The following is a 13,815-nucleotide window of genomic DNA, read 5'->3' on the forward strand; positions in this document are numbered from 1 at the left end:
ACATAGAGATAGAAAAGATTGGGAGACACATGAACCCTGAACTGTTTTCTTCTAACTGCAAAATATGAAGAAATCTCAGGACCTCTCTTTGGAGAGCGCTTTTTTCTTCTTCATGCAGGGTTCAGCTCAGGTCAGAATAAGCTGCCAATCTAACAAAACAATCAAGTCTCATTACATAGTGTCCCTCAATATTTTCAGATGAAGGCACTTTGATTTTTCATAAAGCAGTGATGGTTCGCTGGCAGTGTCAAGAGCTAGTGACCTTTTGAGATCAAAAGGAAATACAGTGCTTCAACTTTCCTAGTTCTAGCATCCCTTTTGTTTAGTCCTAATGGGAAGTGTTGAGGTGTGAATAATCTTAGTGTCTCTGGCACTTGTGTCTTTAATCACAAATCAGTGTGAAGATACTACTCTTTCCCCAACTATTCCTTTTTTTGACCGAACCTCTAACGATGTTTTTTCTGTACATTGCTTCACTCATTCCATACCTTTAGAAACTGGACTTATTTTATTTGTCACACTAATGAAGATTATTCTTCTCCCCTACCCCCAATTCCCTTTCTTCAATTTCTTTGTAAGACAGAAAAAAGTACATTGGGATGAGTGGAAATTTATTTTTTTTTCTTCCAGATAAGTTCTCTCCTCTGACAAGGTATATGATGGCAAATATGAACGGTGAGAAATCTCAAATTTAGTTTATCCCATAAAACTGAAGAAATGGTTCATCCTTACTAATCCCTTACTGAAGTTACAGCATGTATTAAGTGTGCAAATGGCAACAGCAATTTTACATTTAGGAAAATAAGCATGGCAAAGTGATCTTTTGCTTGGGTCATAAGCTATGAAAGTTAACAGCAAATAAGACTTAACTGTCTTGAGCCTCACTGGAAGGCAGTTACCTCTACAGAACATCATTGCATCTGATTTATTACAGAGTACCCTTGAGGAAACTCTCACTTTCCTCATCCCTTCAGATGACTTAAATGTCTTATGTAACTGCCATGTACAAAATAACTACCTGTACATGAATTCAAAATACATAGTGCTATCTTAATTCTCTGATGCAAAAAAAGTAGGTTGAGATTTGCTATATATTTTCAATACTAGGATAAAAGTTTTTTTTTTAAAAAAGATATATTTATTTTATTTATACAAGCACTGGGTACAGTCAGAAGCGCGGGAGGGTGAGAGAATTCACCAGAGCCAGAGCCAGGAGCAGAGCAGGCAGAAGGACCGAGGTACACTACGGGGGAGCAGCGGGCGGCAGGAGAGGTCTGGGCACCATGCGGGACCCACCTCTGGTGGCCGGGAAGCAGCCGGGGATGGGCCAGGGATCGAACCAGCGCTGCAGAGGCTGCGGGCAGCTTCGCAACCCAGCGCTCAACCGCTGCACCACCTGGGAGGCCCCACTAGGATAAAAGTTTTAACTGAAATTATTCCAGGCATATTTTGGCGTTAGTATAAACCCAGCATTAACAAGTCACATGCCAAATCCAAGTCTTACTAGTGCTTCCACCTTCCTTCTGATTTTGACACTTGTCATCTCATCAATTTTTCTTCTCATATTGGCATTTTTTATTTCCTAATTAGGAATTTCTTTCATTAATATTACTAGTAGAGGGTGTCTTCTTTTAGGTTCACCTATTGTTCTCTCTTGTTATGAGGTTGTCCTGGATGTGGCCTTTTGTCACTTCCCCTTTATCAAATGATCTCTGATATGTCCCACCAGAATACTGAAGAGGGATCTAGGTGACTTGATATGAACTAAGCAGTTAAGGTAGAAGAGGTTGGTTTTTCTACCCATTCCTTAATCAGTTGGTGGGCAATTGCTTGCTTGGGGGGCACCCAGAATGGGAAGGTCTCATTCTGTTTCTGTTGCTGAGTATATGCATTGGTTCTCCTCAGGGCTGCAGCCACTTCATCATGACTGAACCAGGCAGCTGCCTCTAATTCTCTCAAGTTCACGTGGATCTGAAAGACATGAGAAAAAACAGGATGTAAAGTTAGGAGCTAAAAAATGTAGAATATTTTGGGTAAAGGTGAGAAAATGGTTCTAGAACTGAGCAATCTTAGAAGAGAATACCTGGAATCTACATCTACTCAGTTTCATGTATTGCCCAGATGCAAAAGAGGTGTAATTAGGTGATGGGAGTTAAAATATTTTAATAGTTTTTAAAAAAGGATGTATTTTTAAAATCCAGGAAACACAAATAGTGAAATATTACGGAGCTAACACTGAGGGATACATTATGAATAATACTTCCTTTTTTGTACTTCTATTATATAATTTGCAATTTTTTTTGTTTGTTTGTTTGGTGGGACCCTTGCCAGCAGCCGGGGAATGAACCGGCACTGCAGAGGCTGTGGGCAGCCTCGCAGCCCAGCGCTCAACCGCTGTGCCACTAGGGGAGGCCCTATATAATTTGCAATTTTAAAAAGAATATAGAAATGTTACTCTTCTCTAAAGGGTAAAGGTTAATGATAATCAAAGGCATATCTTCTTTTCAAGAAGCAAAATAATACAAACTGCATTACTGTTTACTGAGACAGGTTAAATATTATTCATTCTATAGAAGCCAAAACACACATTAGATATATTTGACAGGCAGGGATCACAACACCATCTATCATATCAGGTTTGCTACAAAGAGCAAGATGAGATTGGATATAACAACACTGAAGATCTTTTCAACCAGAATTCCTATGATTTTATATTCATTTTTAACATCCTAACTGACTCGAGCAGTGAGACCAATCCTGAAATCAATCTAAATTTGATATATTTGTGTGTCTATGTAATTAAGTCCTGATGTTGAATGATAAATTGTCTTATAAGTGAGATGTATAGAAGGAAGAATGGTGATCATGTTGCCACTCAATTTTCATGGTGATTATTTCTTTTGAGATTGCTGATTCCTTAAGGATATAAATCACTTTATTCATCTTTGTGTAATCTAGACAATGCTGGACTAGACGTGTTTAAGTCAGTGCCTACTGACCAGCTAGGATGAGGCAAAGGAAATACCACAACATAAGGGAAGCATTAGAACTTACCTCTGTCTGTTCTGGTTTCACAGTTGCATGATAACCAACCATGAGTGAGCTATTAGGAAAGGGCCAGTGCTGGGATGCAGAGTACTCCAATTTTTCCACCTCTAATCCCACCTCTTCTGCAACTTCCCGCCGGACAGTCTCTTCCAGACATTCACCTACAAGCACTCAGATTAATTCAGGACAGCCCTGCAGCGGGAAGGGTGATACAGATGCCCATTTGTGAAAGCGTAAAACTGGCTCCAAAGTATCAATGAAATACTCTTGGAAGAGCCCTAATCTTCCTAGTCTCTATAATAATAGGAACCAAATCTAGAGTTGGATGTTAAACTTCAATAGTTAAACCAACTAGGTTAGTTACAGTGCAACATGAGCGTCAATGGGAAAGGCACTGCTGCCCTCAGCTTTTGTAAATTACACCCTTTGCAAATTTTACACCAATAGACTGAGGAAAAAACAAATCTGTAAATAAATACTGAATTCCAGTTAATATGCATGCTGAAATACTTAGGAAGAAGTGTAATAATATGTACAATATGCATCAAATAAGATGGATTGATGGAAAGATACAGGAATGGATAGACATGTGACTAAGTGTAGTAAAAATATATAAAGCATAGATGGTAAGTATAGGTATTCATATATAATTTAACACTCCTATATGTTTGAAAATTTGCCTAATAAAACATTAAAAATTTATGCCATAAGTCAATTCTTGACATGATAGGGAAGAACATGCCTGAGACTTCCAGCACTATGGCAACAAGACAGATGCCTACTATTGGTAAGCCTTTGTGTCCTTCAATTTCCTTTGTACATGGTCTAAACCCCTTACCTATATCACAAAAACCTGCCAAGGCAGAATACATTCCTTTGGGAAAGGAACTCTGGCGGGCAAGCAGGCATCGAGTCCCATCTGATACCAGAATGATCACCACAGGAGCCATCTAGGACAAGGGGGTAAAAACTTAAGACTTTAGGGTTTTGAAGCCTAAGGAGATTAAAGAATGGATAACTAAAGAAAACCTTTTAACCTTTTAAGCCTTTTTATAGGATTTCTTTAAAAGCCTATAAAAAGGTTTTTAAAGAAAAAAGGCTTTTAAAGAAAGCCTGTAAAATTGTACAGGCTTCCATCCTCTGGCCAAGTAGAACACAGCCTTAGATTGTCATTTTAAAGAAATGTTTACCTGTGGATAATAGATGATCTTACTGGAAGGGCACACACGCTTGCTGCCAGCCATGTTCTTCTTAGTGGGCTGCCCACTTCTGCCGCAGAACTGATGAGCATCATGCCAACGAAGAAGAGCCTGAGCCTAGGGATACAAAGATGGACTGGATTTCCTAGGTACAGAAAGTGGGGCATATGCATAAAAGAAAGTATATTTTAATGTATTACAAATTATTTAAAACATATAAAGTATTACAATGAACACTCAGGTACTTACTACCTAGCTTAAAATTAAACATTTCCAATATATAGTTCTCCCAATGAAGTTAGAAATTTTTGGCGAAGAAAAAATATTTAGAAATTTTTAAATTTAAATCTATGAGGATGTCATTAAAACAATATAAGGTCATTTCTCATAGGAAAAACAATGTATATATTTATGCTTTGGGTCATTAAAATGTTTATGAGGTTGACAGATCATATTGCTATAGATTTGCATGTCCTTAGGGAAAATGATCCTGACAGCACTCCTGCCAAAAACAGGGGCACAAGAATAAGCCATCTCCCTACAACACATTGGTTTTTTTTCCCCGTGGTTTATAAGGACTATGATCTGCAAAAGGCAAAATCGAATGTCACTTTAGTCTTGCTTTATTAAATTTCCTACCAAACAGAAATCAGAATCTACCATGGATAGCAAGGAGGCATCCTTCCAATTCAGCTGAAAAAGAGCTTTCCTCAGCTCAGTGAAAGATCCTTTGAGTTCTGTCTCTATTTCAGGTTTCTTTAAGGAAGCTAGAAAATCAGAAAAGAAATTGAAGTGAAACTAATGTCAAACTTTGTCTTATGATCCTCTCCAGTATATCCTATTAGAATAGTGTTTCCCAAACTTGCCTAATAATAATAATAAAAGTTTTTAAGCCCTATCTGGAGATTCTGAACAGTGATGTGGAGTGAGGCCCAGAAATCTATTTTTTTTATGTATTTGTTTATTTATTTGTTTGTTTGTTTGTTTATACATGCATTGGGTACAGTCAGAAGCACGGGAGAGTGAGAGAATTCACCAGAGCCAGAGCGGGGAGCAGAGCAGGCAGAAGAATCGAAGTACACTGCTGAGGGGAGCAGCGGGCGACAGGAGAGGTCTGCATGCCATGTGGGACCCTCCTCCGGTGGCCGGGGAGCAGCTGGGGATCGAACCGGCACCGCAGAGGCCGCTGGCAGCTTCGCAACCCAGCACTCAACCGCTGCGCCACCGGGGAGGCCCCAGAAATCTATTTTTTAACAAGCACCAAATTCTTATTTTTATGCAAATCTGGGAAACATTAGCCCCTAGTTATTCTCAAGATCCTCTTCAGAGCAATAAGAACATTTGCTCAAGCCACATACTATCCTTGGAACAGAGATGAAGTGGAATCTCTAAGCTACTATTGCAAACTCATTCCAATATCATTAAATTTACACCTATACCCCAAAAGAGAGAAGAAAAGCCTGCTTGGAGCCATGAGCCTATAGCAGACTGGTTCTCAAATACAGGTCTAAAAACAGAGCCATCGCGAGCATTGACAAGAGAAATAAAAATGTCATGAGTTTTAAACATTTCTTATGAAATAATTATATAAAATGTATAAAATAATACAACAAAATGTGTGTACTCATCACCTAACTCAGAAAACATTAAAATGTTCTTTATTTTCTTTTAAATGATGATGACAGTGAATCATAGGTGTGTTTTTTTTTTTTTTGGTCCTAACATATATTTTCTTTGAGATTTTACTATTTATATAATTATGTGAAATCATAAAGTCTAAAAGCCACTCGGTAGTACCCATTGGGAATAATGTTAAGTACCATTTATGGAAGAGTTGCTATTTAAACCTAGGTCCAGAGCAAACCATGCTTCATGCTGTTCAGAGCATCCAATCAGCACAGAATCTTCTATTCTTTTTGTATCCTGTCCAAACTTACCCAGGAGCCTTTCCAACTCTAAGAAACAGAAAAGAAAGGAGAGAAACAAGAGTTATAATTAAATTACATGTTTAGATTTTTAAAAATCTGCTTGAAATAGGTACATCTCGATTTTAGTCAGAATATAGCTAATTAGCTATTTAATTTTGTCTAGTCACTTAATGTCTTTAGGCCTGTTTTCTTACTCGTAATCTAAGGAATTTAGACTAAAGAAGGAAGTACTTTTGTGTAATACTATATTACTCTATGTTTGTATCATTAAAGGAACATATCCCCTAATTTGTAAGATACAAAATTTATGACTTGGAAAAAAAAAAAACTGTCTGACTTAAAATGATAGAAACTAAATCAGTTCTATAATTTAGTCTCCAGATTATGTTGTAATTATGGGCCAGGGTCAAATATTCATCTGAAATCCCAGTCTATCTAAGACAAATGCTGCATAGGAAGAAAAATTATCTTCTTGCACATGGACTCATTTATTTGTTCATAATACAACATTGCTAACCCCCTAAATAATGTTAAGTGCCTTCTGATGGCTTTCTCATATTTTCTGCACTGCTGCAAACTGCTTATTTAAGTACATCATCTAACCCATATGAGAAATTCACTGGCAATGTATTTAGAAGTTAGTGTGTAGTGACATCACATAAAACTGAAAGTTAGTATTTTGAATGCCAAATCCTAATGGCTTAGGTATCTCTAGTTATATGCCCTAAAAGAGCTCTCAAAACAAATTAATTTTAATTTACTTTTTATTTTGACCCATTTAGGACAAATGAAGTCATGATGCAAATCTTAAACAGTGTGACAACATGCAACTCCATGGAAGCTAGAAATCATTGGCCTACGGCAGGTGTTGGCAAAATATTTTAGACTTTGTGAGTCACAACCACTCAACTCTGCCACTGTAGTGTGAAAGCAGCCAAAGATAATATTTAAATGCATGTTGTGGCTATGTTCTAATAGTTACAAAACAGGCAGTGGGTTCCAATTTGGACAGCAGTTTTGCTGACCCCTAGTTTAAGGCAGTCTTGGTTTATACCATCATCAAATAACATCTGACTGGATAACTCAGGTTTATACACTAAATAACTAATTGGCAGAAGCCGTTTGAAAAACCTAGACCCTAAATTCAGAGGATCCTACTTAGGAGTTCAGTATGGAACAAACTTCTTAGTGGCCATAGACTGGTTTACTTTGGACTTACCTAATAGACTATGCTGGGGGACCAGGTATTGATGTTCTGATTTTTGAAGCAAAGGAGCCAGGTTATGAAAGAGGTAAAAAAGCCCTGTCTGCTGGGCTTTTTTGCATGCATCATCATCTTCTTTCAGTTCAAATAAATATCTGTATTTGAGACATAGCCAAAGCATTATAAAACCTTACGTAGTTACTTGCATAGCATTCATTGCTGCAAATTCTGCTCCTGCATCCCTCTCCTACCATGGTTATTTCCTTTTATTTATTTTCTTTTTTTAAATTTTTTTTTTAAGATTTATTTATTCATGCATACAAGAGCTGGGGTACAGGCCAGAGATGCGGGGTGGGGAGAGGATTCACCAGAGACAGAGTGGGGAACAGAACAGGCAGAGTGACGGAAATACACAGCAAGCCAGGAGAAGTCTGTTGCGCCATGTCCGTTTCTCTCTGGCCAGCCGGGGATCGAACTCGTGCTGCAGAGGCTGTGGACTGCTTCATAGTCCAGTGCTTAACCCCTTGCGCCACCAGGAAGGCCCTCCTTTTATTTATTTTCATCGTAAATTGTACCAAAAAGGATTTGCGGCGGTTGCAGGCAGTCTCATTGCCTCCTTTGTCCTACTGTGTACGTTGCCCATACTTCTGTGGTTATAATTATATTGTACAATTTGTGAATCTGTCTCCCCTGAAAGACTATGATCTCCTTAAGGGCAGGGTCTGCCTTAGTTCTGTATCTCTAGTAGTTAGCATATTGAATAGATCAATTCAATAAGTATTAATTGGATTGAACTTCAAGGATAATAAATATTTACCGAATTGAACTTCAGGGTACTTTGCCAATATTATTCTGTGAGGTATGAATTTATATGCAGTGGAGTGAAAGGAAAATAAGTACAGTGATAAAACATCAACCACAGAATACCTAGATATGGAAGCAGCCTTTATTATTGTAGACAAAGAGCAAATACTGTACTCTGTCAACTCTCATTCATTCTAGGGAAGATAAAGAGCAAATTTTATCTTCAATGAACCCTTGTTTCAAGCATCTAGTCCTGTAAGTAAACACCATTATTTCCTTATTTCTATACCAAAGGGATCACTGATGGAAAAATTAAACATATATATGTATATATGTGTATATATATATACACACACACGTATATATACATATGTATGTTTAATATATAGGTATGTTTAATTTTTATACACACACACACTTGAACTATATAATAAGTGTAATATTTTCAGTAGCCAAAATAATAGTGTAGAAAAGAGAACATCCTATACTTAATTTTTGTAAGTGAAATAGTACTGGAAAAGGTCTAAGCTGTTCTGTTAATTTCATGAAGCATGCCTAAGTAAATCCCTTCTGTGGGATTCAGGAAACTGAATGTGGATTCTTTTAGGGTCTTAAGGATAACTAACCATTTTTGACTACTGACAGACTAAAATAGACTATCAGGTACCTGGAATATTTTATCAGTTAAAGTAGGAAACAGTTTACAGATATTTTCGGTAAAATCTGGGAGCTTTTGAAACAATGGTAGGTAGAGTTGACCTATGAAACCAAATGATAAACACACCCCAGTGGCATCTTTAGGAACCTATTTTTTTTTTTAAGATTTATTTATTTATTTATACAAGCACTAGGCACAGTCAGAAGCGCAGGAGGGTGAGAGAATTCACTAGAGCCAGAGTGGGGAACAGAACAGGCAGACTGACGAAATGCACTGCTGAGGGGAGCAGCGGGCACAGCAGGAGAGGTCTGTTGTGCCATGTGGGACACTCGGCCGGGGATCGAACTGGCGCTGCAGAGGCTGCGGGTAGCTTCGCAGCCCAGCGCTCAACCACTGCGCCACCAGGGGAGGCCCTTTAGGAAACTATTTTTGAAAGTGTGATAAAAAGGGTTTCAATGCATTCTTTATAAACAGAAGACAAAAGAAACCTGAGATTGTAATACTACAATATTTTTAAACTTATTGTGAGTGACTGCATCCGCCTGGGGGGCAAAGACTCAATGTATGTCAAAGGAGAAACGTGTGCCACTTACAAGTTACCAAATATAAACATTAGAACAAACACAGCTGCCTTTGTAAAAGAACAGTGAGAGTGGTACAACCTGTGCTTTGCCCTAATGACCCCAAAAAGAGATCAACACCTATAAAAACATTCAGGTTAAGGTCTTAAACCTGGGACCTTACTGGAACTGGAACTGAGATCCAAAAAGTTCCTTATATTCTTCTTGATCAGGAACACTGTTTATAAAAATTCATTTTCTGCTTTTAGTTATAATAGTGTGAAAACTACAATACTAAGAGTATCAAACTTAAACTTTTTTATTATAAAAGTTAAAAAGTCATTCTATAAAAATCAGAAAATACAGTTAGCAGTTTTTTTAAAATAGGGAAATCATGAATTCCACCACTCAGCTAGGAACATACCTTGGAATCCCCCAAACTATTAATACTATTCATATATATATATGTGTGTGTGTTTATATATATGTATATATACATACATTAAAAATCATACCAACTAATTCATAGCCCTTTTTTCTTAAACATTTTTCTTCAACAAATTTCTTAACATTTTTGCAAAATATTCTTTAGCAATAGTTTATTCTTTTCACATGATTTTTATTCATTTTAATACATTTACTCACTTTAACATACTCACTAGACTCTATTCAACAATTCTGTTATTGCTGTGGTAGAAGATCATTGGTACTTTGGTGGGTGTAGGATAGGTAAAAGGTATCAGGCTTTTCTGCCCTCCCGCCATTAGGATAGATGGGGGAAACCTGTGGTCCTGAATGCATGCCTGATGGCGGGCACCTGATGTGGGTACACCTGGGCTGAGAGACTGGACTTTTAAGGGCGGCGTCACGGGGATGCCAGCAGCAGCGGAAGCCGAGGGAAAGCTGGAGAGCCCAGAGTGAAGACCTGCTGGGGGCTGGGAGGCTGGTAGGCCCCAGCGCCCCTGCCTGCTGTGTGCCTGGTGATCACAATAAAAACCTGCAAAACCCCTGAGGGCTCCAGGACTCCTCCTTTACCTGGTCTGCTGGAACCTAGAAAACCTGCTCAGTGTCCATTCCTGACCTTACAGTGGGGGACATGGTGTGGTAACTTAAAGAGGTGTGAACTTATACCCCTAAAACACACAGTGTTGTAAACCAATGTTACCTCAATTTAAAAAAAAATTAAAATAATTGTTATTGTTCTCAGAGACTCAGCTTGAGAACTACATATCACATATATGTTCAATAATATTTAAAACAAGTATTGTAATGTTGTTTTCTCACTCCTGTTCATGTGAGATTATATGTTTATGTGCCTTTAAATTCGGACTGGGCACTTATGTTTGACAGAGCTTTTTGTGTGGGAAGCCCTGGTTGTGAGTGTATCCCTCAGAGGGGCTTTACATTTGCTTCTATAGGATGCCCCAGGAGTGTGACCAGTCTAAGACTATTACTTAAATTATTTTCTTAGGCTGGGTGTTTTGGGACCACAACCACACAGATAGTACAAGTTTAAACCCCAAAACTATACGTGTGCATGTTAGTGATTTCCAGTTCAAAGATTTCAAATTTCCCTAAGCTGAGACAAAGAAGTCTTTTCTCATCTCCTGCACTGGTGGTGTTTATTTTTCTCCTAGTCAACATTTCACTGAAGTTTTGTTCTATGGTGGGGGAGAGGGAATTGGCATTTTTTATCTTATTTATGGGAAATTTCATGAACTGTTATTAAATTTCATTCATTAAGGGGCCTCCCTGGTGGCACAAGGGATTAAGACGCAACCTATGACGCTCTCTGCAGCCACTGCAGCACGAGTTTGATCCCCAGGCAGGGAGCCACCCACATGGAGCAGCATAACTCTCGTGACTCGCCCACTGCTCCCCTCAGCAGTGTACTTCAGTCACTCTGCCTATTCTGTTCCCTACTTTGTTTCTGGTGAATCCTCTAACCCTCCATACTTCTGGCCTGTACCCCAGTTCTTGTATACATAAATAAATCTTAAAATAAATTCCATTCATTGATTCAATAATAATTCAGTGCCTACCAAGTTCCAGGTTCTGTTTTATGCATGGGGAGTAACATAGTAGAAAAGACAAAATTCTTTTTTTTAACTATAACAATTTTTTAATTTATATTTTGCATCATTGTTCATTTTTCTTTTTTTTTTCCCCCCACATTGCTTGCTTTCTTTTCTCAGGTGTAATCCCCATAGAATTCCTACTACCAGTTCACCCATGCACCATCACCATAGTCCCTTGTGCTTCTCCCGCCCCCATCTCGATCCCTCTGCTTCCTTGCAGAGTAAGGTAAATCAATGTCAGGCTTTCCTGACCTCCTGCCATTAGGACTGATGATGGATCTGCGGTCCCGAATGCATGCCTGATGGCGGACACCTGGAGCAGGGTGTGGGCATACATAAGTGGATACACCTGGGCTGAGAGGCTGGGCTTATAAGGCTGGCGTTACAGGGACGCCAGAAGAACAGCAGAACAGCAGAGCGAAGGAAGCAGGGAACAAGAGAGCAGAGCAGCAGAAAAGAATCACCAGCAAAGAAGCAGAGGCCACGAGAGAACGCTGGAGAACCCAGAAAGAGTGAAGACTTGCTCCCGGCCCACTGCCTGCTGTGTACCTGGTAAATCCCAATAAAAGCCTGCAAAAGCCACCGAAGGCTCCTAGGACTCTCCTCCTTCACCCGGTCTGCTCAGGTCATAGCCTGCCCTGTGGTCTTCCCGCCACTGCACATACGTTGGGGGTAAACATATACTCTCCTTCTTTACCCCGTCTGCTGCAATCATAGAAAACCTGCCCTGTGCCATCCTGCTGTACACGCCTCTTCCCCTGCACCATGTCTCTGATTTATAGTTGAAAAACAAAATTCTTAACAGAATTTATAGTTAAGTATGTCAGATACTTTAGATATTATTGGAAATTCAGTTGAAGAATTTTTCCAATAATCAATAATTTGCAATGAACATACTTATAAATAAGTCTTGGATCACACATCCTTAATCCTCTGTATAGAATTTTAATATATTTAGGATTTTATAACTTAATGAGCCGAAGCTAGAATAATTAGAGCTCACGTTGGTCAAAACTCACCGTGTCTTAGTTACATAGGTTGACAGCAGCCTGGAGTACCAAAAAGATTTTCTCCTGCAAGCAATTCCACAATACAGGGACATTATCAAGTCCTTAGAGAAAAGAAATTTTTTTAAAAAAGTCATAGTATGCAATTTAAAGTAATGAATCACCAAGAGGGTTATACTTTAAGCCAGGATAGGATCATGTTTTAATTACGAGAAAAGGAACAGTCAGATGATCTGGCTTCTAAATTGCCTGTCTATATTGATGCACACCTGAAACTTATATAATGTTATAATGCAGTGTTACTTAGGTAAATAGATAAAACTACATGTCTACATTAACTAACTGGGATTTCAATCTTTTAGTACCTTTCCTAATCTACAAAATTGAAAGCCATTCTGCCTACCTAATAGATTGTTGTGAGACTCAGCTAATTATCCACAAGAAAATACGTGCCCCTTCTATATTATAGAGCTGTTCTGGGAAGTAATGTCAAACCAAGGCCTGCATTTCTCTTCCCCCTTGTATCTAAGTAGAGCCCAAATTATGTGTTAACAATGGGATGTGAGTGTGTGTTTCTTCTAGGCTAAAACAGTTAAGAAATATGCCTTTTCCATTCTCTTTTGACCCTTCTCCTTGGAAGACTCCAGAATGGCAGAATCTGTAGAGGAAAAGCCTCTGTCCTTGAATCACTGAATGGAGAAAAGCTACCCACCAAGCAAGGCCCCACCCTGCCTTGGATTATTTGTGAGTGGATAAGTAAGCTTTTACAGATTAAACCTCTGAACTTTTGAAATTTGGTACAGTAGTTGCATTACCCTTATATACTTAAAGTATATAAGGGGCTCCAGAGTAATGGAGCAAAGTTTCTCAGAATATGTGAAAACCAAAGTCCCTATAAAAATAAAGTAGGAGGAATGCTGCAAATAAGAAAAATATAAAATCATGGGCACTAGGAAAATGTTTAAAAGGCATATATGCAAATCTATATCAATTTAAGCTATTTTCTTTTTGTATCTCATTGTGGAAAAGTGTATCTTAAGAATCCATTCTGCAGATGGTGATTCCTTTTAAGTTGTATATCAATTAGTATTTTATTCCCCATGAAAAGTACATTTCATATCATAAAAAGGTAGAATTAAATGACTAAATTGAGTAAGTAATTAAATTAACCAGCCACCTTTAACTGTACCGAAGTTTTAAGAGTAAAGCACTGAGGAATGAGAAACATCTAGAGTTTAAGCCTACTTCATGGTTGCATAATTATGAATCACAGATGAGTAATCCTTAGACAGTTTTGGCTACAATCTATGTCCTAGCCAAGGTTAAAAT

The 13,815-nt window shown here is 38.4% G+C and overlaps 1 protein-coding gene across 3 annotated transcripts; it reads right to left on the bottom strand.

Moving 5' to 3' along the window:
- Window positions 1–1,764: 1,764 nt before the first annotated feature.
- Window positions 1,765–12,581, bottom strand: NUDT13 (nudix hydrolase 13; the record flags this gene model as incomplete). Of its 3 annotated transcripts, XM_084244619.1 has the most annotated exons (8): window positions 1,765–1,971; window positions 3,055–3,209; window positions 3,887–3,998; window positions 4,239–4,364; window positions 4,908–5,014; window positions 6,068–6,202; window positions 7,395–7,534; window positions 12,499–12,581. In XM_084244619.1, 8 exons carry the CDS (start codon window positions 12,579–12,581, stop codon window positions 1,765–1,767), a joined length of 1,065 nt encoding a protein of 354 aa, XP_084100745.1. The 3 variants fall into 3 exon arrangements, with proteins under 3 accessions (XP_084100745.1, XP_084100746.1, XP_084100747.1); XM_084244620.1 differs by lacking the exons at window positions 3,055–3,209; window positions 3,887–3,998; XM_084244621.1 differs by lacking the exons at window positions 1,765–1,971; window positions 3,887–3,998 and having other exon boundaries at window positions 3,156–3,209.
- Between the last annotated feature and the right edge of the window lie 1,234 nt (window positions 12,582–13,815).

The sequence above is a fragment of the Talpa europaea genome (genome assembly GCF_964194135.1).
Source record: "Talpa europaea genome assembly, chromosome: 10".
Lineage (NCBI taxonomy): Eukaryota > Metazoa > Chordata > Mammalia > Eulipotyphla > Talpidae > Talpa > Talpa europaea.